The sequence below is a fragment of the Pteropus medius genome, unplaced genomic scaffold (assembly GCF_902729225.1).
Source record: "Pteropus medius unplaced genomic scaffold, Ma_sr-lr_union100, whole genome shotgun sequence".
In the NCBI taxonomy this organism is placed as follows: domain Eukaryota; kingdom Metazoa; phylum Chordata; class Mammalia; order Chiroptera; family Pteropodidae; genus Pteropus; species Pteropus medius.
The window spans coordinates 13,175,151-13,200,010 of record NW_024352784.1 but is presented as its reverse complement, the minus strand read 5'-3'; the positions used below and the strand labels follow the sequence as shown (position 1 = coordinate 13,200,010).

Below are 24,860 nucleotides of genomic sequence, written 5' to 3'. Positions count from 1 at the left end.
CACAAATGAAACCAGAGACCACATATTCAGATATGTAATGTCTTCTAGGAGGTACATCTACTGGTGGGGACAATATCAGTATTAAAGAGTTTATTAAATTTCCAACAGTGGGATGTCACACCCCTTGGCTCCTTAGTAAAGTACCTGTTTTGTGGCCCATTTACAAAAGGCCTTTGGAATTAGCCTGCAAATATCTGGAAAATTATTTGCTAAACAGATCCATACTAATAGTTCATAAGAGCTTAAGGCAATTTGGGTTCTTGTGTTGCAAAATCTTTTCTCTATTATACATATAAATGCCTGGCATCTAGGAAAGAGATATTAGCTCCCTCTAGTTTTATCTATATAGATTTTACCAGAAGACCAGCTGTAGCTATTTAAGTTTATATGACATTTTAATGATTTTACCTATATGTACTTCATAGATGTAAGCTGGTAAGATTGTTCAGCTCAGGTCAGTCTCCCATTATGAGACTAGTCTCAGACCTCTTGCCTTTACAAGGGTCGTAATTACCATAAATTAAATATAAATAATTATGCATATATGATGTAATTTATTCCCAAAGTCAAACTGAACAAATTGAAGAGGTTTCACTTCTTTTCAGTTTTGTATGAGACTAATTCTTTAGGCTATCACAAGTAATCAGGAATAGACCGTGCTTCCAGATTTTAAGGGGATCCTCAAACAATTGTTACATAGTAGGCACTTACTAAATGCAGACACTGAACTAAGTCATTTGCTTAATATGTGATTCTAATATTAACCCTATGAAGTAGGCATCACCAGTCTCATTTCGTAGATGAGTAAAGTGAGTGTCTGGGAGGTTAAGTAATTTTCCCTACGATACACAGCCAATAATGGCAAAGTCAGGATTCAGAGAAAGTCAGGCCCACTCTCACATGCAGCATCTTTCCGGCAGGATGCCCAGCACCATCCTCACTGTTTCTCTACACTCTCTTCTTCCATTCCTTCCACCAAGCCTCGGGAGCATTGCTGAAGTGCCCTGAGAGCATGAATGCTCACTATCTTATTAAAATGCTCTCATAGTAATGTTTCCTTTTATAGTACCATCCTTCCAGATACAAGCAGGAAAAGTCGCCAGAAGACAAGGGCTGTAGGGAAAACCACCGACCCTGTCTTCAACCACACCATGGTGTACGATGGGTTCAGGCCTGAAGATCTGACAGAAGCCTGCGTGGAGCTTACCGTCTGGGACCACTACAAGTTAACCAACCAGTTGTTGGGAGGCCTTCGGATTGGCTTTGGAACAGGTAACACTTGTTAACACTTTCAATTCACTACAAGCCAAATGCTTCTGGAGCCCTAGAGATTTGTTTGGTGTTTTGCTTTTTCCTAATGAAAACGAATGTTTTATTTCTAAGTGTTATGACATGAATGAGTGAAAGAATGTCAGGCTCTGTGCCAAGGGCTCTAGATATGAAGATTAACAGGATGTAGTGTCTGTCCACACAGAGCTTACATTATTGGGAACAGAAAACTCTTCATTACTACTCCTTTCTGAAAAAACATTTGTGGTCCTTCATGGCTAAAAGTGTGCTTTGAATAATAATACTAACGAAGATTTATGGAGCACTAGTCACTGTACTGAGTGCTTTATTTGCATTATTTAATTTAATTCTCACAGCCATTCTGAGAGTAGTTACTAATATTATCCCCAGAGGAACTGACTTTCCAAGAAATTAATAAATGGCAGAACCAAGATTTAAAATTGAGTCTGTTACACACTAAAGCTGTAACCACACTTTCTTAGAGATCATCTATGGTCACTTCCAACCCAGTGAGGGAATTCTTCCTACCACTCTCTCATGCTCCTGACAGATTGTCATCTAGTTTTTATACGTACGTGAAGAGAAATCATTACCCTGGGAGTAATTGGAGTACTCCCAATTATGGGTGTTTCATTATTGGACATCTTTGATGGTTAAACAGTCTTTCTTCTATTGAGTCCCAGATCTGCCTTCCTGGTGATGTTCCTAGCTGTCTTCCACCGGCGATTATAATTAAAGAATTATCCACTTTTTTCCCCAATGAGCTATTCCTTTCTAAATGCAAACTTCCTTTTTTTTTCAGGTAAAAGCTATGGCACTGAAGTAGATTGGATGGACTCTACGTCAGAGGAAGTTGCTCTCTGGGAAAAGATGGTAAAGTCCCCTAACACTTGGATTGAAGCAACCCTGCCTCTCAGAATGCTGTTGATAGCCAAGATTTCCAAATGAACTCAAAGTCCACTGGCTTCTCCACTGAAAACGACTCAACAGGTGGAATCCGATCTTGAAAACCTGACAGTGTAGACGGGGATCCTCACCTTGTATCTGCTGCCGCTAACAAATGCTACACAGCATGTTAAAGTCAATCTGCATGTGCTCCTGTGGTTACAAGGCCCAAGAGATTTCAATAATAACAAAATGTATGACATGTCTGTGACTCCAACATTAAAGAAGATATTTGAGAAAGCTGGGAGAATCCAGCCGTTGCTTCAAAGAAAAAGCTGCCAAAAAATATTAAATGTGGGGTGCGTTAACAGGAAAAAGTTTCTAGTGTGCCATCGTGCACTTCACACCACAATCTTGTGCTACAATTAGGAGGGCCTCCCACTTGATCACTGAAAATCCTTATAGGAACTGAAAATACGTAGGTTACAGAAAAGAGTGACAGAAAGATACTCCTATGAGGGGAAACAGGCAGACTATCAGTGATGATAAGGAATTTGGTCATAAGAAAACTGTTTATTCTGTAATCTCTATTAAAATATGGAATTCCATGTTAGGGCAATGAGACTCAATTTACTGCATGTATTTCTGCCTTGAGAAACGCTTTCCCTTTTCCCAGTGTTAAAACGAAGTCTCAAACGTGCTTTGGTGCCACCCACTGGCCATAGGTGGAATTCAGTTTTTGGCTTAGTTTTCTTCTAAGTAGGTCTCAAAGCTTATATTTTATAATAGAGTATGTAGAAAAACAAAAACCCCAAAACCTTGCTTATATAAGATTCTGTTTTTCTTATAACTCTACTATATGAAAGCAGCATGAGAGTGGTCACAGACATGCTTTGCAACAAAGTTTTAATTAGAATATAAATGGTTAAATTATACCGTACTTCCTATGTATGTTTAATTTTCATAAAGTATTTTGTAAGAACCCTTAGAATAAATTATTATATGATTTAAATTGTCAAATAAGTCTGACTTCTTAATTTAAGTTAAGTACTCTATGTTAGGAATCTTAAAATCTAAGTTCCCTAGCAGGGCTAAGGAACTTCCGCTGGGCTGATACTTCTCTGGAGTCTTTACTGCAAATCTGGACATTATTTCCTCTAAGTGGGAAGTTTTGGCTCCATTGTTAAGAATAGGATTTTTATTTTTAAAAAGTGGTCGTAAAGCTCTGAAGATAAATTAATATCTATTTTTGAAAAGTTTTCCAAGGAGACATTTTTGGGTCATTTTAATATATAAAGCATTCGTCCCCCTTAGGACCTAACTAACCTGCCTTTCTCAAAAGAAGCACTGATTTAATGTTGAGTAGGAGAAGCCTGGATGGTGGGGGAGTTTGAGATCTTGTAGCCAGTATCTAACAAATGTCATTGAAAACATCTAGAGTGTCTGCCCCCTCCCCTAAAGAGATATTAGAACCTTCTACCCACTTGCCGGTAAGAGCAACTAACCTAGACCAACGACTTTCCCATTGTCTGTCAAGGTCTTTTAAGAGAGTATTTAATCTATGTCTATTTCCAGCTCCTGTTCTGACCATAGGATGGGCAATATGAGCTGAGTGGAAGCACACCTCCAAGGTCAGCCTAGAACAGAAGCAGAAGTGCAAATCCTGTTCCAGCTCCTGCCTCTTCATAGTAGCACAAGCTTCTTTCCCAGCCCTTCTTTAGGTTACCTGCTCAGCCACCTCCCGGTATCCAGCCAGCTCTGAAGCACGAATGAGATTGGTTCTAGTATCTCCTCATCTAGGACTAGGACTGCCTACCTCCCTGTATCCTCAGATCCCTGACCTTCAAAACACTAGAGTGGACAACAGAAATAACCACCCCCACCCCCTCCGCCTTGCATCTGCCCACAGCATCTCTGATGCCTCAGGACATCCAAGGGGATTTCATGTCACATTTCTTTTTTTTCTGAAAAAGAAAATATAAATTATAACCTTAATCTCACCTGGCTGCAAGAGGAAGGCTAAATGAGACCTTCATGCATTATAAAGTGTGGGCAGCCTGAATTCTTTAATGAACTCATGTTGACAGACTTTCGAGCCAGTGGGACTTTAAAGCAAAGTTCCTACTAAAACTTTAATGAATATCTTTTCAAACTGGAGGCAGCTCCTTGAAATGCATGTTTTAAGGGCTTTTTTTTTCTTTAGAAATCTAAATAGAAATAAGCCAAAAAGGGAGATTTATTGGAAATATATTGAGTTAGCCCACAGAATTAAAGAGGTATTACAGGAACTTAGATTACTTTGGGGAGTTATAGGCTGGAACCAGGAACTCAGATACTGTCTCTTAGGGAGTGGGAAATAGCATCACAGGCAGCTCCAGCCTCACAACCTCTCAGCTAAAGCTCTTCTCTTTTCTAGGTTCAGCTTGAGAAATCTCTGGGAAAATCTGGCCAGGTTTGGGTCATGTCCCCACCTATTGGATCACTCACTGTGGCTAGGACTGGATAGGGTAAGATCTTATAATTGACCCTGCCTGGATTACATGCCCACCATGTGGCCAGGGAGAAGCGATCCATTATCACTTGGAATGTTGTATAGCTATGGGTGCTGGAGAAATCAAGAGCTGTAATTTTGTCTTCCTCAAGTGAAAATACTTCAAAATTCCATCACTTAAAAAATGAAGTAATATTTCAAAGAGTCACTGTAGACTCTTTCCGGAGAGGCCTAAATTTCCCCATCTACTATGATGGCTGCAGCTTCTGAGTAGGTGGTATGGGTCCTGGGAAACCCGTGCCTACTCACATGGCTTAGGAATCCAACCAAAGCATGATTCTTGTTGGCCTGGCAAACTTCTTCGAGAGACACCTAGCCATACCAGGGAACTTGCTTGGATTTCTTCCTTGCACATCTCTGTCATCCGTACTCACCATCCAAATAGAAAGCCCCTGAACATCTGTCTTCTCTTGTACGTTTATTCCCATTCTGCTTTGGAATTGCTCTCCCATCTCCTCTCCTGTCTCCACTCCCTCCCAGGCTTATTAACTAATTTCACAAAACAAATGCCCCCACATATTTGATCCAATCACAGAACATTCCCTCCACTTTTTGGAACTGACTTCTTACAGAAGAACTAAGTCTTCTTCAGCCTTGCAAAAAGAAGACTCTTACTCTACCATTCAGTACCTCAGGCAAGATGTAGGCTCAGACTTCAGATCATTGCTCCCTACCTTTTTTCTTTGAGAGGAGTTACGTGTTTAATTTACCCATAATTATGGTAGCAGTTATCACACTGAATTGCTGTTTTTCTATTATTTGTCTCTATCATTAGACTGCAATTATCTTAAGAGCTGGGACTGCAACCTTGTACATAACAGTTTCTCAGCATGTTAATTGAGAGAATGAATGAATAAGCTAATGAATAAATGAAGTTTGAACTATAGACCATGAGGGCTTTGGTATCGAAAAGATCTGGGTTCAAACCTGGGGCAACTTGCCTACATCTGTGTGCCTTAGCTACTTTGTTTTCTATAAACTATAAAATGTGGATAATAATGTCGACCTTTCAAGAATATTGTTAGATTAAATGAGAAAAGATGCACAAATGCCTAGTGGTGTGTAAGGTATGTGGAAGAATTCTGTAAATAGTAGCTTTAAAAAAGTGGTGTTAGAAGACTTAATAAAAGCAAGTGGAAGGGACTCATTGGCCACTACTAGAGAGAGTGATGGCCAAATTTTAGCCTTGGACCTCTGGGAAGGGAATATATGCTAGATACTTTTAGGATAAAAGGTAGCTGGAAAAATAATGGTAGAACAAAGAAAACAACTAGGGCAGAGAGGAGCCAAAATTCATTATTACTAAACTGCAAGTTCTTTGGAAGTGTGATGGCATCTAATTTATTAATGTATACTTAACATCTAGCACCATACCATACATTGCAAATGTTTGTCGAATATATCAATGAGTGAATATTGATTAAGATTGTGACATTCTTAGCCTTAATGAGTAATCTATGGATTTAATGTTATTTAAAATAATTTTAACATAAAAGAAATATAAAATATTTTAAATGTGGAACATCTATTTAATCAGCAAATATTATTGAGCATCTACTATGTGTGAGGGACTTAGAAAGATGGAAAAAGGAGGGAGAGTATCCATAAGCTCATCCTTAAGAAACAACTGCTAGTAACATTTTGAGTATTTTTCCTGTCTTCCTTTTCATAGAAAACATATTCTGTGAATTCACTTTACTACATCAGACAGCCATATATGTTACTTGGCAAATAAAAATTTCAATATATGTATTACCCTTTTATTTAAATGAAGAGGACTATTCTAATTTTCTAGTCATTTGCCTCACCTTTACGAGTTTCATTTCAGTATTGAAGCTTGAAGTCTAAGGAAAGTAAAGAGAAAGGGAAACATTACAAACAAGTTTAATTCACATTTTTTTGTCTTTGAACTCACTCTCATAAAACTTCCCATACTTTAGGAGGTTTAGGAAATTTCCTCGGTCCTCAACCTTACTTTCCCTGTACAGATGAATGATTTAGGATTCGGGGCATGAGACCCTGATCTTTGAGACCAAGGGGAAACTCTGAACCTCTTCTTTCAGATCTGTTTTGCTCTCTGTGAAATCTGAAGCATTAAAAAACCCATCCAACATTTATAATAACCCAGGCTTTTTCCTTACCATTATGACTTGAGAGATTAAATCCGACACCAGAAACAGTGAGTGCAGGAACTGTCAACTCTTCACTTTATGCTTAAGTTTTCACAGCATTAAGATCATTCTGAATTAAAAATTTTTTACCTTGCTTTTTTCAGTTATCTTTCTAAGGTAAGTGCTTTCATAGCATTAAATTACCTATAGACGTGATAATGTTTAATGGCTGCATAATATTCTCTTACATGAAATATAATTTTCTTAACTTTCTCTTTTTTGGACATTTAGGTTTCCAACTTTTAGTTGTTATAAACCACACTACAATGAAAAGCTTTGAGCAAAACTTTTTCTTTCAGATTATTTCCTGAGCAAAGATCTCCCCTAGAAGGGCAATCCAGTTTAAAAGGCATTAAAATGCTACATCCCATCAACTAACTTTCACCAATAATATAAGCAGTATCTGTTTCTCTATACCCCTACCAGTCCTTATAGTCTGAAAATAAAGGGAAAAATTTTGACTAATTTGATAGATGAAATACTATCAAATTTTAACTTATATTTAGTGAATCGCTGATGGGGCTCAATTCTTTGCCATTTCTGACCCCTTATCTATGAACTTAATTGTTGATTTCTCTTTTAAGGTGTTAAATAGCTTTATTGATTTGTACAGGTTCTCTATAAAAATATAAATCTATTGCCTGTCATATTTATGGTGAATCTTTTTCTCGATTTAATTTTGCCTTCAACATTCTTTCAACACACACTTATCTGAAATTTTCCAAAGTGCCAGCACTGGTCTAGTCATCAAGAATGAAACAGACCCAGTCCCTTCCCCTTAATGATCACACGGTTTGATTGGGGAAGCAGGCAGGTAAACAATGAGTGTAATAAGGCTTTCACAGGCTCCATGAGAAGTAGAAACAGGCTACAGTGGATGCACCGAGAGAGGTGAGTGGTCGATTCTACATATAGGGGCCAGAAAAGGCTTAACAGGGGAGATGATTCTTAACTAAGTATAAAACACTGAGTAAACTATTAAAGCGACAAGGGAAAAGGTGAGAAAAGGTGGGAAAAGGCATTCCAGGCACGGAGTCAGAGAGCTGGTCAGTTAGGGGAGCTTCAGCAGTTGGGCTGTACTAGGGGGCAAAATGTCAGGCAGCTCTAGAGGAAGGAGAGCTGAGAGAGACCACAGAGGTCGCATACTTTTAAAAATTATACCTAACTTTACATGTTTAACAAAGTCAAACTAAACTTTTTCTTACTAATCTCTTATATGATGTTAAAGCTAAGAAAGTCTTTCCTGACTCAGAGCTTTTCATGATTACCTTTATTTTCTTCTTATTTTGATTTTTAAGACTTTGATTTTGTTTTATTCTTTACATTTAACCATTTAATCCATCTTGAATGAGCTTTGTTATATGATAAGCCTCATTCGGATCTTTTTCTTCTGTTTTAATGTTTATCATATCTATATCATTCATTAAGCTTCTTTCTGTAACCTTATTTTGCTAGTGGTTAAAAACAAGGAGTGCTGAATATCTAATAAAGAATATTTATTCCCAGCTGGTGACAATCCTAAAGAAGAAAAAAAGAAACTTCACTGGGGTTTGCTCTTTTGCTGAGCTGTGCCAAACACTACAGGTGCAAACTCACGGCCATTTAGGGACCTGGCTCTCATTGCTACTTTGCATTTACAAACTGCAAAATTTTAAGGGCCAACCAACCGTGTTTCCAAAGACAGTAGTTTATTCTAACGACAACTGAAGTGGAGAGAGGGAGGAGGAATATGTCACTGCTTGATTTGTTTATCCTACCAAAAATTAGGGGGAGTCAGGTTTCTTCCCCTGATGCCAGCTGGAAATCGACGGGGTTGGCGTCTCTTTTCAATGCAGTATAGACCAGACACTGTCTATGGAGCGGTGATTGGTTAGACAGGCAAGCATAACCTGACCAAATTGGATTGGACTCCTCCTATTGTTACTTCACAGCATTCTGAAGACCTTTCTACCAATCACAGGGCTCCTTACTGGAAAAATCAGCTGCCAGGAGTCCCTAGCAACACTGGCTTTTGAAATCTAAAGGGGAAAGACTGTGTAGTCAGCCCGTAGTGGAGAGCACCTATGCCTCAGGAAGAGCAGGCTCTCAGGATGGACACCCCACCCTCTGAAGAGCTCTCAGAGGCACAAAACAAAAAACTGGAAAACCAGGAAGAGGAGATGGAGTTTAAGGAACTGGACGGTCTAAGGGAAGCCTTGGCAAACCTCAGGGGACTATCTGAGGAGGAGAAGAGTGAGAAGGCGATGCTTCGCTCTCGCATCCAAGAGCAGTCCCATCTCATCTGCATTCTGAAGCGGAGGTCAGATGAGGCCCTGGAGCGCTGCCAGGTCCTGGAGCTGCTCAATGCAGAACTGGAGGAAAAGAGGATGCTAGAGGCCGAGAAGCTGAAGGCCAAGAGTGTGCATGCCCAGAAGTTAGAGGAACGCTTTATGACCCTTGCAGCCAACCACGAGTTGATGATACGCTTCAAGGATGAACACAAGAGTCAGAACATCGAGTTGAGAAGGGAGAATGAAAAGCTGAGGCTGGAGAACCACAGTCTCTTCAGCCAGGCTGTGAAGGACCAGGAGGCCAAAGTACTGCAGCTCACCACCCAGAGCGAGGCCCTGGCCAAGGAGTTGGAGACTCTGAAACAGAGGTATGCCCAGGATGCCTGCCAGGCACAGGCCCGAGAGAAGGAGCTGCTGGAGCTGCAGAGCCAGCAGGCCTACACCCACACCAAGGAGACAGAGCAGCTGCGCAGCCAGCTTCAGAGCCTCAAGCAGCAGCACCAGCAGGCCATGGAGCAGATGGCGAAGGCTGAGCAGGCCCACAGCAGCCTGAGCCAGGAGCTGCAGGCCAGGCTGAAGACTGTTACCCATGAGAAAGAGGAGCTGCTGCAGCTGTCCATGGAGAGGGGCCAGGTGCTTCAGAACAAGCAAGCAGAGATCCGCCAGCTTGAGGAGAAGTTAGAGACAGCAGATGTGGCCAGGAGGCAAGCACTAGAGAGGTTTGAGCAGGAGGCAGTGGCTGTGGACAGTAACTTGAGAGTCCGGGAACTTCAGCGCCGGGTAGATGGAATCCAGAAGGCCTACGATGAACTCAGGCTGCAGTCCGAAGCTTTCAAAAAGCACAGCCTGGATCTTTTAAGCAAGGAGAGAGAACTCAACGCCAAACTCCGTCATCTCTTTCCGTAAAAACATATCTGCTTCCTCTGGCCTCCAATTTAGAATTCAAATATTTGTATCCCTAGCATTATGGCAAGAGGAAAGATGGTATTTCATTTATTATACTTTTAAGCACAAAAGGCAACTAAAAAAAAAAGGTTACTCTACTATGATGTTGTCGTTGTTAACCTTGTAAAGCTAACACTAATTTTTAGTCCTACCACCTAGAATATACAAGATTTACCAGATTTCTCTCTCTGCTTTTGCAGTCTTCCTAAGTTTGCTATCAATATCTCTACATCTCCTATTATTTATTCTCAACCTCAAATATCTTCATATATCCTAGGATTTTAAATGAACAGCTCCTATTGATTTAAGTGAATCTTAAACGTGCAATGAGTTGTGCTATTGTGAAAAAATAACAGCATAATTAGCCCTTGTAGATAAGTAGGCGTGTAGTCTCCCATTGGTGAGATTGTAAGCTATAACAGTTAACAGCATAATAATAGCATGGATAACTGGCAGAAAAAATTGTGTGATTTTGCAACAGGCTCAACAATTGCTTACTTCACCTGCTTTATAGCAGTATCCTTTTTACTTTATTTTATTTGCACTAGTCTAGAAAACAAAGATTGACATCATTAAGCAAACTTTATTATAGTCATTATGCATGAGCAATAAGATTCAAATAAGTGTAATCGACCAGTTTTTATTTTTCCTGCAAGCTTAGATCACATTCCGTTTTCTCGGTTTTTCTCCTTAATAAAAACAGGATTTAGAGGTGCAAGAATGAAAATATCAGCAGCTTTATTTAATATTATACAATATGCTAATAGACGAAAGGCCCCAATTTGGGTAACAAGTCATAGAAAACTGGATATGATACAAATAGCAATGCATAGTGATTGTATGGTTTCTATTAGCATATTGTTTGCAGTTAACTTTTTCCTTTTTTAAAACATCAAAAGAATATATATGTAGGCTTACAGCATTTTTGTAGAAATACCTAAATATTTGGTTATGAAAACATAATAGTTATTATATACTTATATAAAGCTCTTAAAGAGGTAGTTATAAAAATACACTTTATGCTTCTTTATTTCTCTTTATTAAGTTGATATATAAACATGATGAATACCTCTCAAAAATAGATTGAAATATTTTTCTCATCCATTTGGTATCAAGAATGCCAGCAATTACCTAATGATCTGGATTTATTTAAAAATATTACTTGGTACCTTTTTTAATAAACAAATTTCAAGTGTTGCTTACCTTACCTCAGGCAATTTTTAAAACCCATTTTCTCACAGTTCTGTTAAGATTGTGGTAGTAAATACAAATTTCAAGAAACCACATCATTAGCTTGGAAGGACTATTTACTTCCTCTTATATGTTACCAAGAATCAGAATCTAGGAGCTAATTTACTCATGGTTACCCTCTATTGAGCCCATACTGTTTATAATTGCTCTGAAGCACTTGGGATGGATTGTTTTATTTAATCCTTAGGACCATTCAAGAAGGTGATTATATTCATTTCTATTTCAAAGAAGAGGAAACTGAGATTCAGTAATTTGACCAAAGCCATCAGGTCACTGGGGGCACTGGGATTTTGATGACACTGTCACACTGAAAGATGTGTTGACTGTCTATTGAGTGTCACGGTCTGGGGGTAGGCACTGAGAATAAGCATGAAGAAGCATGTTTTCTGCCCTTGAAGAGCTCCCACGTATCTAGTCTAAGGACAAAAAGCAATTACATACACTGTAGTGTGTTTTCACAAAGAGTGTTATGAGATCATTGGTTAGAACACACACACCACACACACACACACACACACACACACACACACACACACACATATCTAACTCTGCTTGGGAGTAAGGGATGGGATGGTAGAGAGGATTGCCAGAAAGGGCTAATACAGGAGTTGATACATAAGCTGGTTCTGAAATAACTAGCAGAGTTTCATTAGGTGGAGAAAAGGGAGACAGCATCATGAAGAACGTCATGGAGGTTTTCAAAAATGTCCAGAATATTTGGAGCAATCATAAGTAGTTGAGGTGAGGTGCAGAGAAGTATGTCTACAGATAAAACCGAAAGAGTAGGTTGTGAACATAATATGTGAGTTTCAAAGCCGAACTGGCCCCTTATGTTGGGGGATGGAGGGAGATCGTGGAGGAGAGGGGCAATCGTACAAATAGGCGCCACAAAACAGAATAAGAGCCTCTTCCCACCCAGATTGAGGCGGCCCTGCTCGGCGTCTGGTGTGCTCTACCAGCGTCCTTTCCTCCCGGGTCCCCATCCCTCCACCTGCCTGTCTATGCTCCACCCACTCAGCCCAAACACACCTCCGGTGATGGTGTCTCCTGCCCAAGTTCTGTGCACAGCCTTCCAAGAGTGGGAGGGGGTTCCCGAGCACAGATAAAGCGGGTCCTGGAAGCGGGCTGAGAAGGTCATTTGGGCAGGGAATCCTCAGTACTGATACAGAGTGTGGTCTAGTAGAGGACTTGGCTGCGGGAACTCCTTGTTAGATAAGGAAGGATACGTCTGGAAGAACAAGGGGATGGGAGTAAGGTATGGGGGCAGGGGCCCGTGTCCCCTATAAAGGCTCAAAGGAAGGATCTCAGTTGCCTGTGTCTAAGGACGATGCTGTTCAAAGTCATGCTAAGGAATTTTTATTAGGATGAGCCATATAAAATTGCCACTTTGTAGGTCACAAATGACACATGAGCCATTTCGTAATACTCTTTTGAATATTAAAAGTAGGTAATGAGGATGTGACGAAAACTGAAGAATTCACAACAGAATAAAAAAGTAAGAGGAATGTGAAACTATCATGTGTCAGGTGCTTTTCAGGGAGGTTTGGTTATCATACAGATGAAAAATGTGAGATTCAGAGAGGGTGACTTGCCCCAAACCAGGGAGCTTTGGGGTGGCAGGAGGGAGATTTGAACCTAAGCCACACCGGTAGGATTGGATTCATGGGTGTGCCACCTGCCTAGGGACACTGTACTTGCTTTAGTGTGCCACTGTCACTGCCTTGAGGTTCTTAATAATTGTATGAGAAGGGGATCTACATTTTCATTTTGTGCTGGGTACTGCAAATTTTGTAGCTGGCCCTGCTTTCTGGCTCTAAAACCCATGCTTTTTCCCACTATACAAACTACGTTCTAGCTAGCCACAAGAAGGCTTTTTTTTTTTTTCAGTGCTCCATGGCACTTAGTATTCCACATTCTCAGTGCTTAAATTATGTTTAATCTGTGACCCAGAGCCAGATTAGGGGGCTGAGCAACTATTTTAGTTATTGTGGTATGGTGACCTATGAAACGATGCTTATCACTGGAACAAATTGACAAAATGTAAATGGACTGCTGCCAAACTACTGCCCTTGAGGGGAAATTTTAAAAACAAAACAACAAAACGTCTTTCTAAAGCAGGTCTATATCCCTAATGAATTTCTCTGCAATATTCCACAAACATGAAATGAAAGTCAGCAGAACAGAGATTCTAAAGCGAAATAAAGTATGAGTAGCACTGTGTAGCTGATAAGTGTGATCTTTTGTGTTACATATATTGTAAGCCCTTCAGTGTACCTCTTAGGAAGTTGCCTGGTCCAAAAAAGAAAATCATGGAAGAGAGCTAGAAAAAGAAGGAGAGCTACAGGAAAAATGAATTGACTGCCTCATGTTTTCACTACTGACTCTGCTTCAATTAGTGGAAATTATATTTAATTTGTTTCTAGTAAACAAAGTGTGAATAGAAAATCTATTTCTCCCAATCTTCACTATATTAAAACTAAGCAATTATTTAAAGAACGCTATTTGAAGGAGTAACTAACTGTCCAGGTGCTTGCTGTCCTATCAAACCCTTATTGACTCAGATACCTATGGAGTGGCTGTGGCTGGGTCCGGCAGAAATGATTCTCTTGCAAGAACAAGAGAACTGGGCAGACATTTGAGATGCTATCTATTGGCATGTGAATAAAGGAAAAAGTACCTTGACCCTAACTGCTCTTCCAAAAGCTGACCCTGCCTCTCCAGATGACTTGTCTTCTACTGTCATTTGCCAAAATTGGGCCATAGGCAAACACCTCAACCATGCATCTTTGTGAAGAATGTTGACACCGTGAATAACTTGACTAGTCAGGATCCGCTCCTAGATGGGAATGAGGCCAAACTATGCCATAGAGTAGAAGAGGCTACCAGATGAAGGCAGACCTCTGCCAGCAAGGATAAAGGGAGATGGATGTTGGGCGGGCCACTAACAGTGTCTGCTGTACCATATCCTCTTAGATTGACAGGGCCTTATCAGGCACAGTCTTTTTTTTTTTTTCCCTCTTAAAAAAGTTGTTGGAATTTTAGGAGGTGGCCAAGAATGGGCTTTTCTAATCATTTGCTCATCTGCCTAAGGACAAACTGGATATTATTTTCCAAACACTAAAAACATCTTATTAAATTTAAGAGCCTAGGACTGTACAAATGCATCTCCCTACTTGATGTTGTTCTCCCCAAACTTTCTATTTATCTTGCTTGAAAAAAAGTCTAAGAGAAACTTTCCCCTTGAACAGATCTCCCTGGTCATTCTTTACATCTTCAAATGACTACAGTGCCCTCTTCCCCAATGCCCTCACTCCCCAGTTCCACAAAGGGACTTGTCTTAAGTTATTTTTCCAGATTGTCCCTATTTAATGGTTTAATGCACTTTTATTTGTTCTAGTCTAAAATAATCTTCCCTTTCATGTTTATTTATTACAGCGTTTATAATAGCAAAAAATTGGAAATAGGCTACAAATCATCAATAAGAACTGATTAAATTGCGGGCCCTTCATACATTGGAATATACTGCAAATAAAAAGGAAAGAAAATAGAAGAAAAAGAAAATGAAAGGAAGAGAAAGAAAGAGGGACAGAGGGAGAGGGAAGAAAGAAATTAGGAGGGAAGGGAAGGGAAGGGAAGGAAGGAAGGATTGGAAGGAAGAAGGAAGGAAAAGGAAGGAAGGAAGGAAGAAGGAAGGAAGGAAAAGAAAAGGAAAAGGAAAGGAAAGGAAAAGAAAGAAGAAAAAAAAGAAAGAGAAAAGGTGTAAAGAAAGAAAAGAAAGAAAAAAAAAAAAAGAAAGAAAAAAGAAAGAAAAAAAGAAAGAAGAAAGAAAAGAAAAAAAAAAAAAGGAAGAAAGAAAGAAAAAGAAAGGAAGGAAGGAAGAAGGAAAGAAGGAAGAAGGAGGGAGGGAGGGAGGAAGAAAAGCTATGTAGAAATATAGAAGTATCTCCAGGATACATTATATGTAGAGGGAAAAAAGGTGCAGAATAATACCTGTAGTATATTATCTTTTGTATAAGGGAGAGAGGTGAAGAGGGAAATAAGAATACAAACATATTTACTCCCATCTACATAAACACATATTGGGAAAAATAAATACAAATAAAAGTGGTTATTAGTTGTGTAGAGGGGTATAGGGACTAGAGTGGTTAGAGATAGGAGTGGAAAGGAAACTTCTTAGTATATACCTTTTTATATCCTTTGATTGACCACGTGAACATATTACCTTATTTTAAAAGAATAAAATTAAAAACAAAAATAAAAGAATCTTCCACTTAATTGCTGAACTTCCTAATAAGCTCTATTTCTGTATAAATGCCTCAAAAAACCTACAAATCTTTCTTTCTCCAAGAACTTAGCAGACAAGACATATTTTATATAGAGCCAAATACGGCCTGACAGATCTGGGTCAGGCCATTCAGCTGGAAGCTGTTGTTTTCACAAATGTTCAACAACATACGGCTAATGACAGTACTTTTTCTACCCTAAGGAGTGTCTCCTAATGATTACTATTTCTCTCCTAAATTTAAAGATTTAAATGAATTAACTTTTCTTGTGGATATTCACATCTGCATGAGATCTAAATTTTAGATTTTAGCCTATATTCTCATATATTCGACTTTTTAAGGTTTGGGCATTGATTTCTGGTTTTGTCCTAACAAGCAAAAGATGGTGGAGGTAGGGCAGGCAGAGCCATTCTGATCTTCCAGTTTTAATTAATAACTCATTGATTTATATGGCTCATCAATTTAACAAATATTTATTGAGAGCCTATTATTGGCCAGGCACTGTACTGAGTGCTGGGACACAACATGAGCAAGACGGAGCCCTTACCCTTGCTGAATCTGCAACCATCCTAGTGAGCGAGAAAAATACTCAATGATGGAATGACATGAGAGTGCACAGCAGGGTTTCCCAATCTAATATAGCAGAGGTTAGGGAAAGCTTTTCCTAGAAATGGCATTTAAGCAAAACCCTGTACAATGTGTAGGGACTATCCAAGAGAAGAGATGAGGAAAACATGAGAGTACAGTAGCTTCGAAGACTTCACAGTATCTCCTTTCCCTGGTAAAAAGACTGCCTTTCCCAATAGCCATGTCATCCAGGGCTACTGAAAAAGCAGTCACAGTAGATTCTAATAAGAGACTCTGTGGACAGATTAATCCCATTATGCTCATATCCACATGTATTCCATTCCTGTCAGAAGTCTGAGCCTTCATAATCTGACTCAATCCTCTCCCCAGCCCCATCTCTACCCAAATCCATTCATTAAGCCCTTTGGAAACCCAGATCTGTGATCAGCAAACTAGTCAAAAAGTATTAGTGCAGTGAGTGAAGGCATGCAATGGTATCAGACTGCCTGGATGCAAATCCTGTCACTTCCTGGGTGATCTTAAAGTCTTACTGGATGAAGAGGAAACCAGAGAGCTAAAATTTTCAGTGAGAGACATGACCAGGACATGGTAGGAATTTCACATTGCTATAATCAAATAGAAAAAAGAATTATCCAAATGACTCTAGAAAACAGAATTTTTAATGAATATCCTTAATAGAAAATATTCCAAAGAGAAATAGAGCCACCAAGAAATCTTAGTAAATTTCATTGATTTTTTTTTTATATTAGTTTCGGGTATATAGTACAATGATTATACATGTATGTAATTTGTGAAGTGATCCCCCAATTACTCTAGCACCCATCTATCTCTATACATAGCCCTGACAATAATATTGACTATATTCCCTATGCTGTACTCTATGTCCCCGTGACTGTTTTATAACCATTAATTCATACTTCTTCATCCCTTCACCTTTTTCACCCAGCCCCCAAACCCTCTCTCCTCTGGCAATTACCATTTTGTTCTCTGTATCTGAGTCTGTTTTCATTTAGTTTGTTCCTTTTGTTCCTTAGAGTCTGCATATAAGTGAAATCATACAGTATTTATCTTTCTCTTTCTGACTTATTTCACTCAGCTTAATATCCTCTAAGTCTATCCATGTAGTTGCAAATGGTAAGATTTCATTTTTTATGGCTGAGTAATATTCCATTGTACAAATGTACCATAACTTTTCTATCCAGTCGTCTATTGATGGGCACTTAGGTTGCTTCCATATCTCAGTTATTGTGAATAGCTCTGCAGTAAACATAGGCATGCACAGATCTTTGAATTAGAGTTTTGGTTTGCTTTGTCTAAATACCCAGAAGTGCAATTGCTGGGTCAAAAGGTAGTTCTATTTTTAATTTTTTGAGGAACCTCCAAACTGTTTTACATAGTGGCTATACCAATTTGCAGTCCCACCAACAGTGCACAAGGGTTCCCTTTTCTCCACATCCTCCCCAACACTTGTTTGTTGATTTATTGATAGCCATTCTGACAGGTATGATGTGATATCTCATTGTGGTTTTGATTTGCATTTCTCTGATGATTAGTGATCTTGAGCAGCTTTTCATATATCTTTTGGCTTTTTGTATGTCTTCCTGGGAGAAGAGTCTGTTCAGGTCCTCCGCCAATTTTTTAGATTTTTTTCGTTGTTGAGTTGTATGAGTTCTTTATAAATTTTGGATATTAATCCCTTATCAGATGTTCATTGATTAGTTTTATGCTTAGTTGTGATATTGGTATTATTTTTAAAAGTATTATATTACACTTTAAAACTATTTTTAAACTACATCATATATATATGAGAGAGTGAGGCTAAAGCAAAAAAAATGATTATATTAATGTTGCTAGAGACACAGTTTTCAGTGTACAATTAAGATATTAAAAAGTAATGTAAAAATCATTTAATTTTAAATTTGAATTGAAAATAGTCTAAATCTGTAACAGATTTTTTTAAAAAACAACAACAGCAACATATTTTCTAGTTCTGTCAACCGAAATGTCTAAACACAATGACAATCCTGTAGCAGTGGGCATCCCTAGGGCCCAGTTTGTGGACTCCAAAAACTATTTTCTACTAAAATGAAGAAGGGCTTTTTGGAGGAATGGCTGATTCCAGATCTGGAGTAGTAAATATACAAGATGAACCTGAGGCAGTTGGTTGTGTCAGAAAGCAAATTATCAAAGACTAATGGCGTTCTGTCAGAAAGACCTAAGAACCATATTGGAGAGGCTCCCAATGGCCACAGATGAAGAATTTGAATAATAACTGCAACTGAGTGAAACACACTGAATATTGGAAAATTATGAGTTCATTATGATATACCAAAAAGAGAGAAAACAAAACAATAACAGTAACGAAACAACAAACAGAAAACTCATCAGTCATTAACTCCTTACTCTAAAAAGTGGCAATTAAAAGGAAATAATTGAGCATTTATCCTACTCTCCCAGTTTCCTGTATTTCAAGGTAACAAAATGGCCTATATGTCATGAGATAAAGTTGTTTTTCACAGAAGAATTTCAGATAAAGGAATAAGAAATTTAAAAATCATCATTTTGTAACTCCTAGTGAAATAACTAATTTAGGCACTGACCATCATTAGGTGAAATTATTAGGAAAAAGGGTAATGGAGAATTTTACAATGGAGGAATTAGACTCTCACAATTTGAAAACATTAATCAATTTTAGCGTCAACAAAGACAGTAAAGCTAGACATTATGTGCCTCCTGATGTGATGCAACATAGAGAACAGCCCCTCTTAAGTATTCTGGACAAAAATGTTGAACCTTAAACTAACTAAGCCCTAAGAACTAACTTCCACTTATAGGAAATATAAAGCTAGTGGAAAAGGTAAAATGGCACCACAAGAAAGCAAACAGATAAATTGAGAAAATGGGACATTCCACAGGACAACTGACCTGGTTTCTTCAGAAAATCAAATGGCATTGGAGAAAAAGGGTGGAGGGAGATCCTAGATTAAAAGAGATTTAAGAGATATAACAACCAAGTGGAATGTATAGAATTGTTTTGGATACCGATTCAACCAAGCCATCTGTAGACAGAAATTTTTGAGATAATTGAATGATACCAAGAAATCCATAATAACTTTGCTAGTCACAATCATGACATTGTGTTTATAGAAAAAAAGTGACCTTACAGTTAAAATTGAATACTGACAGGTGAAAGGATAAAATGACATGATGTCTAGGATTTTTACTCTAAAATTCTTCAGTAAGAAAAGTCAGGGGGATGAAGCAAATGTGGCAGTTTTGATAATTTTCAAATCTGAATGAGGAGTGTGTAGGAATTCAGTATACTCTTTACTTCTTGTGTAAATGCAAATTTTCAATTTTTAAAAAATTAAAATTAAGCAATGGTTGCTTTTTCTGAAGGAGGGAGGAAGAGAAATGCTTTGGAATTAGCCTTGAAGAAGCATCAAGAAACAAGAGCAGCTCAGCCAAATTCTGGTTCTGGGGTGTTTGGTGTGAGAAATGAGACAACTTCCACTTGAGAAGGGGACTCCTTCCTATGGAATATGAAAGGCCCTGCTCCTACCCTGCTAAATTTCTAACACCCAAACTTCTTCTGCACCTGCTGTCCCTTCCCTGACCAAAGCAGCAATTCTCAACTTCAGTGGCAGCAAATGTGGCTCTTGACTGGTTGGGAGGCATACCAGGGAGTTGTTACTATTTTAGTTGGTTACAAATGTTGGTTATTTAAAAATAAAATAAATCAGATTCCAGAGAAGTTCATACTAGTATAGCTCTCATTTATTTGCACTCAGAAATACTTTCTTTAGTGAAGGATAAGGGAATGGAAATACAATCAGCACACTGGGAATTGAGCATAATCCCTGCAAATTATGTAGCCCTGGTAAACATAATGCTACAATATCTGAGACACTGTCAATCTCTTGAATCTTCAGTTTTCATCTAGTCATAAGATCCTTCCATGATCTCACTTCTCACCCTTTATTGGTTATACTTTATGAGTGAACAGGCAAATCATATTAAAATGAGTACTCAGTTCTCTGTAGCACTCTTATCCTTCTGCTGTGTCCACTCAGCAAAGCACCAACCTTGATTCAGTTAATTCTCTACCAGCAAATTCTCTGCTATAGAAAATTCAGTAAATGTGTGTATTGGTGCTGCAGTACCATAAAGTCATGATCTTTGTGGAGAATTTAATAGATTGGTGCTCATCATCTATTTTAATACCTCTTTTAATGTGCTTTCCTGTATTGCAGAAATGGAAAAGCTAAAACAAAGAAACACAAGATAATCTATATTTTCAGACTCCGCTGTAGTTATATTTGGAAGATGCAAATGAGGCCCTTTTCCTTTGCTGTTGGCTGTTGCTGCCACCAACCGCTTTTGGGAGACGTTGGGTTTTTCCGCAACAGCATCCCAGTGTTTATTCATGAGTTTTATAGGATATAGTAGTTAGCCCCCAAGATAGCACCGAATGATTCTTGTCTCCTAGTATTCACATTCTTGTGTAGTCTCCTTCTACAGTGAATAAAGTCTGACTCATGTGACCATGACCAATAGACTACTACAGAAGTGATCGTATGTGACTTCTGAGGCTAGATCATAAAATACACTGCTGCTGCTTCCTTGGTCTCTTGGATCATTCACTCTCGGGGAAGCCAGCCACCACGTAGTGTAGACACTCACATAACCTGTGGAGAGGCCCACATGGAGGGAGAACTGAGGCTTTTCCCAGGACCAACATGTCAGCCACCTTGGAAGTGGACCCTCTAGCCTGAGTTAAACCTTCTGACGACCTCAGCCCCAGCCAACATCTGACTAAATTCCATGAGAATTCCAGAGCCAGAATGCTTAGCCAAGGTACTTACAAAATTCTCACCACAGAAACTGTGAGAAATAATAAATGTTTATTGTGTTTTAAACCATATATAAGCAAATACTTACTGTTTTTAGGTTATGGGTAACTCGTTAGGCAGCAGTAGATAATTAATACATGGGGTTGAGAGTTCTGACAGCAGCAATACTCTTGAAGCCAACATTCCAGCTTTCTATTTACCACTTTCCCAATTGGATCAGAGATAGCAGTTCCTTATCAGGCCTATTTGGCTACATTGTATTGAGAGGCATTCTTGATCACCCAGACTAATGCTCAGTTCTCCTGTCCTTCCAATGACTCTGTAAGCACGCATTCTCTGTGTTACATCTTTTTCTGCTTAAAATAGCCAGACTGGTATCTGTTTCCTGTAATTGAGCTTAACCTAGTATAAACATCCACCTCAAATCAATAAGTAGACATTAGAAGTAAGGAATAAGACAAAGAAGTTGGCTATCAAGAGTATTATTAAACATCAATGTGAATGTGCTATTTCATTATCATATTGCAAAGAAGGATGCAAAATTGTCATTATATATAATAAGGTGATATAATTGTCTACCAGGAAAATTTGAATAAACTGAAAATAAAAACTATTAAGTAAGTTCAGTGGGGTAGTCAGTAAAAAATTTAAGAAAAAAAGATCGATAGCTTTCCTATGCAGCAACAATAACCATTTAGAAAACATAAAAGAGGAAATAATCTAGTCTGGTAGCAAAAACTAAAAAGAATAAAATAACTGGGAAAAAATTAAATCAATATGTTTAATGCAATTACCATGAAAATTCCAGCTCTTTTTTGAACTTGGAAAATTTTATGAAATTATCTGGAAGAATACATATTCATCTATAGATAGAAAATTCTGAGAAAGTCAGACTAGAAAAAGAATTGTCCTATGAGATATTAAAAATATTATAAAAATTATAAAACCGCAATAAAAATAGAGTGATTTTGCTTCCAGAATGGTGAGACTGATAAATAGAAGAAAAAGACCAGAAATAGATCCAACTACATGTAAGAATTTGATATATGGCATACATGTTGGGAAATAAGTGGGGCAGATCACTTTTTGAAAAATTATATTCCTATGTTACATTTTATACCAGAATAAATTCCATTTGGATCTAAATGAAATAAATTGTCACTAATGTTGTTAAAAAAAAAACTGAGTAAAATATAAATGGAAGTAATTTAGAAAGTTCTAACACACATAAATAAATTTAGTGTTATTTAGGCTAATAAAGCCTTTTTAGGCTTAAAGTCACAGCCAGAAAACATGAAGAAAATTTTAATAGATCGACTATTTAAAAATTATAGCAAAACAAGCGATTTCACCTCTTCCCTCCTCCAATAAATGACCAACTGGAAAAAATTGGAATATTTATGAGATAAAGGTATGTTTTCCCTATAATGCAAAGAGTTCATATAAATCAAGAAGGAAAAAGGCAAATGATTTCTTTCACCTCAAGAAAAAAATGGGCTAAAGTGGTGAAAAGGCTGTTTACATTCGAAATCCATTGGTCATGTGAAAAACATTCAGCCTTCTAATAATCAAAGAAATTCAAATTCACACAAAAAACTAGCACTTTTTATTTTTGAACTGGCACATTTTAAGAAGAACAAGTCTTCTGTCATCGAGTGTTTAGGAACTAAATACTGTTATACACCATTGGTGAGAGATACCTTTCCACAGGTAATAAGGGTCTATGTATAAAAATTATACCTAGAAATTCTACTTCAAAGAATTCATCCTGAGGAAGTTATAGGATAAATGAACCAAAATGTTTGCACAATATCTGGTGGTTTATAATAGTGAAAATGTCAACACAACCTATGTGTTATTAATGAGGAACTGATTGAATAAAAGTTGCAAAATTCATGAAATGAAATTCTAGACAGTCATCAAAAATAAGCATATGGGGGGTACTATCTGTCTACATTTTTATACATTTCTGAATTTTTTGCAATGATCATTATAACTAGAAAACAACACATCTATAGAGAAGGAGAGTGAGAAGAAGAAAAAGATAGAATGGTGAAGGAGATGGGGAGCTATTTTCTGGGAGGTTTACTCTTGCTTTACTTGCTTTTTTGTCTTCTGAGGCCACATTGCAAAAACTTCCTTCTTTTTCGGTCTACTTTTCTCTTAGTCCAACTGGAGATGCTGTTAAGCCATGTACATTTAAACCAAAATCTTGTAATTTGGGGAGAAATGTAATAAATCAATCAAATGTAAAAATCGAATCAAATGATTTGAATTTTGCCTGAGGAGAAAATGCAGTTGGATGGGATTACCAGCCACACAAAACACCTATAACTCAATGCAGGCCAGAGTATATATCATCTTCAACTGTTGGGTGTTCTACTTTAGCAAAACCTTTCCTAGGGAGAAGGTTAAAAGGACATAGAGTCCATTTATTTATTCTTCTAGATACCATAGGCCTTACTTATTTTGCTTCTTGCAGAATTGTTTTCATTAGTTGACCTTTAGTGTTATTATGCCTTCAGCCAAAACTGGAGACCTCCTTCATTCATCCGTTCAACAAATATTTATTGAAGCCTAAGCTGAGGCAGGTACTGTTCTGATATTTGGGACCTATCAGTGTCCAGCTTTCTCTGAACTTGCTTTCTATCTTTGTAAGAAACAGCCATATAAAAGTAGCTATTGTTAAGGCTATCTGCTACTTTATTCAGTATTTTACTGAGAAGTATCTTTAAGACCTAAGAACTGCAAAATGGTTAAAGAATTCATATACTGCATACTGTACTCATGAGCAAACAAAGGAAAGTTTGTATTTTCCTCCCTCCCTTCCCAGGTTTGGGCTGCCAGTAAACTTAGTCTATTGTTAGTTCAATTTGAATAACTGTGTAAGGTTATCATTCCAATACGAACCTTTCCTACTTTTGGAACTCCTTATTTTCCTATTTCATCTATTTTCATTGGCCTTGCTTTTTAAAAGTTTAAATAGTTTTATTTCTAATGAATCCGTGAACTGCTTCAAATCTCAAATACCTTGTGGGATTAGAGGAACAAAGATAAACGACATGATGAGGAAACAGACAAATCTAGAATGTGGTGCATTTTCCAAAACAACTGACCATGTCTGTTCAAAAAGCCAGTATTAAGAAAAACTAGAAATGGAAGGGACTAATTTAGTTTGAGAAAAGGCCAGGGAGGTGGGGGGAGGATGGAAGGGGGAATCACAGAAACATAACCAAATGCAGTAAGTGACCCTTGATTGAAGCCTGGCTCAAAATAAAATATCCTTATAAAAGATTATTCTGAGGAAAGCTGAGGAAATTTGAATAAGGCCTCTGTGATAACATTAGCAAAGGATTGTTAATTTTCTCAAGACCTGATAATAGTATTATGATTATGCAAGAGACTGTCCTTATTTTTAGAGCTGCATACTGGTGTTGGGGTGGTGTCTTGTCTGCAACTTTGGGATGATTCAGTAAAATTAGTAATTGTTTTACATTTATATGCAGATAAAGCAAATGGCAAATATTGCTGAATTGTTGAGTCCCAGTATTGAGTACTATTGTTAAATTAGAGTGGATACCGTACTATTCTTTCACATAGTTTGTATATTTGGGAGCTTTTATAAGAAAAGCTTGGGAAAATTAAATTATATCTGAATGACTTACTTATTTACCTCTTTTTTCCCCCAATACTCTATAAGTGTTGGCGTGAAATGATCTTGCATTATAACAGAACGGGGAAAGGAGCAATTTCAAGAGCGAGTAGATCACCAG

The 24,860-nt window shown here is 37.9% G+C and overlaps 2 protein-coding genes across 16 annotated transcripts in view; both read left to right on the top strand.

Annotated features, from left to right (window-relative positions):
- Nucleotides 1–3,187, top strand: part of SYTL2 (synaptotagmin like 2) — a 94,867-nt gene extending 91,680 nt beyond the window's left edge. For all 15 annotated transcript variants that reach the window (XM_039848229.1, XM_039848219.1, XM_039848227.1 and 12 more), the window contains 2 exons: nt 1,067–1,272; nt 2,093–3,187. In XM_039848229.1, the coding sequence (XP_039704163.1) occupies nt 1,067–1,272; nt 2,093–2,238 (352 nt within the window). In that variant the 3' untranslated portion in view covers nt 2,239–3,187. The remainder of the gene's footprint in view (nt 1–1,066; nt 1,273–2,092) is intronic.
- A 972-nt stretch (nt 3,188–4,159) lies between these two features.
- On the top strand, nt 4,160–11,027 carry CCDC89 (coiled-coil domain containing 89). Its single transcript, XM_039848230.1, has one exon. The coding sequence runs from the start codon at nt 8,961–8,963 to the stop codon at nt 10,071–10,073; it is 1,113 nt and encodes a 370-aa protein (XP_039704164.1). The 5' UTR covers nt 4,160–8,960; the 3' UTR covers nt 10,074–11,027.
- The last annotated feature ends 13,833 nt before the right edge of the window (nt 11,028–24,860 follow it).

Bases quoted from the DNA above. Each gene is read 5' to 3' on its own strand.
- CCDC89 (XM_039848230.1), top strand. From the start codon at position 8,961: ATGCCTCAGGAAGAGCAGGCTCTCAGGATGGACACCCCACCCTCTGAA.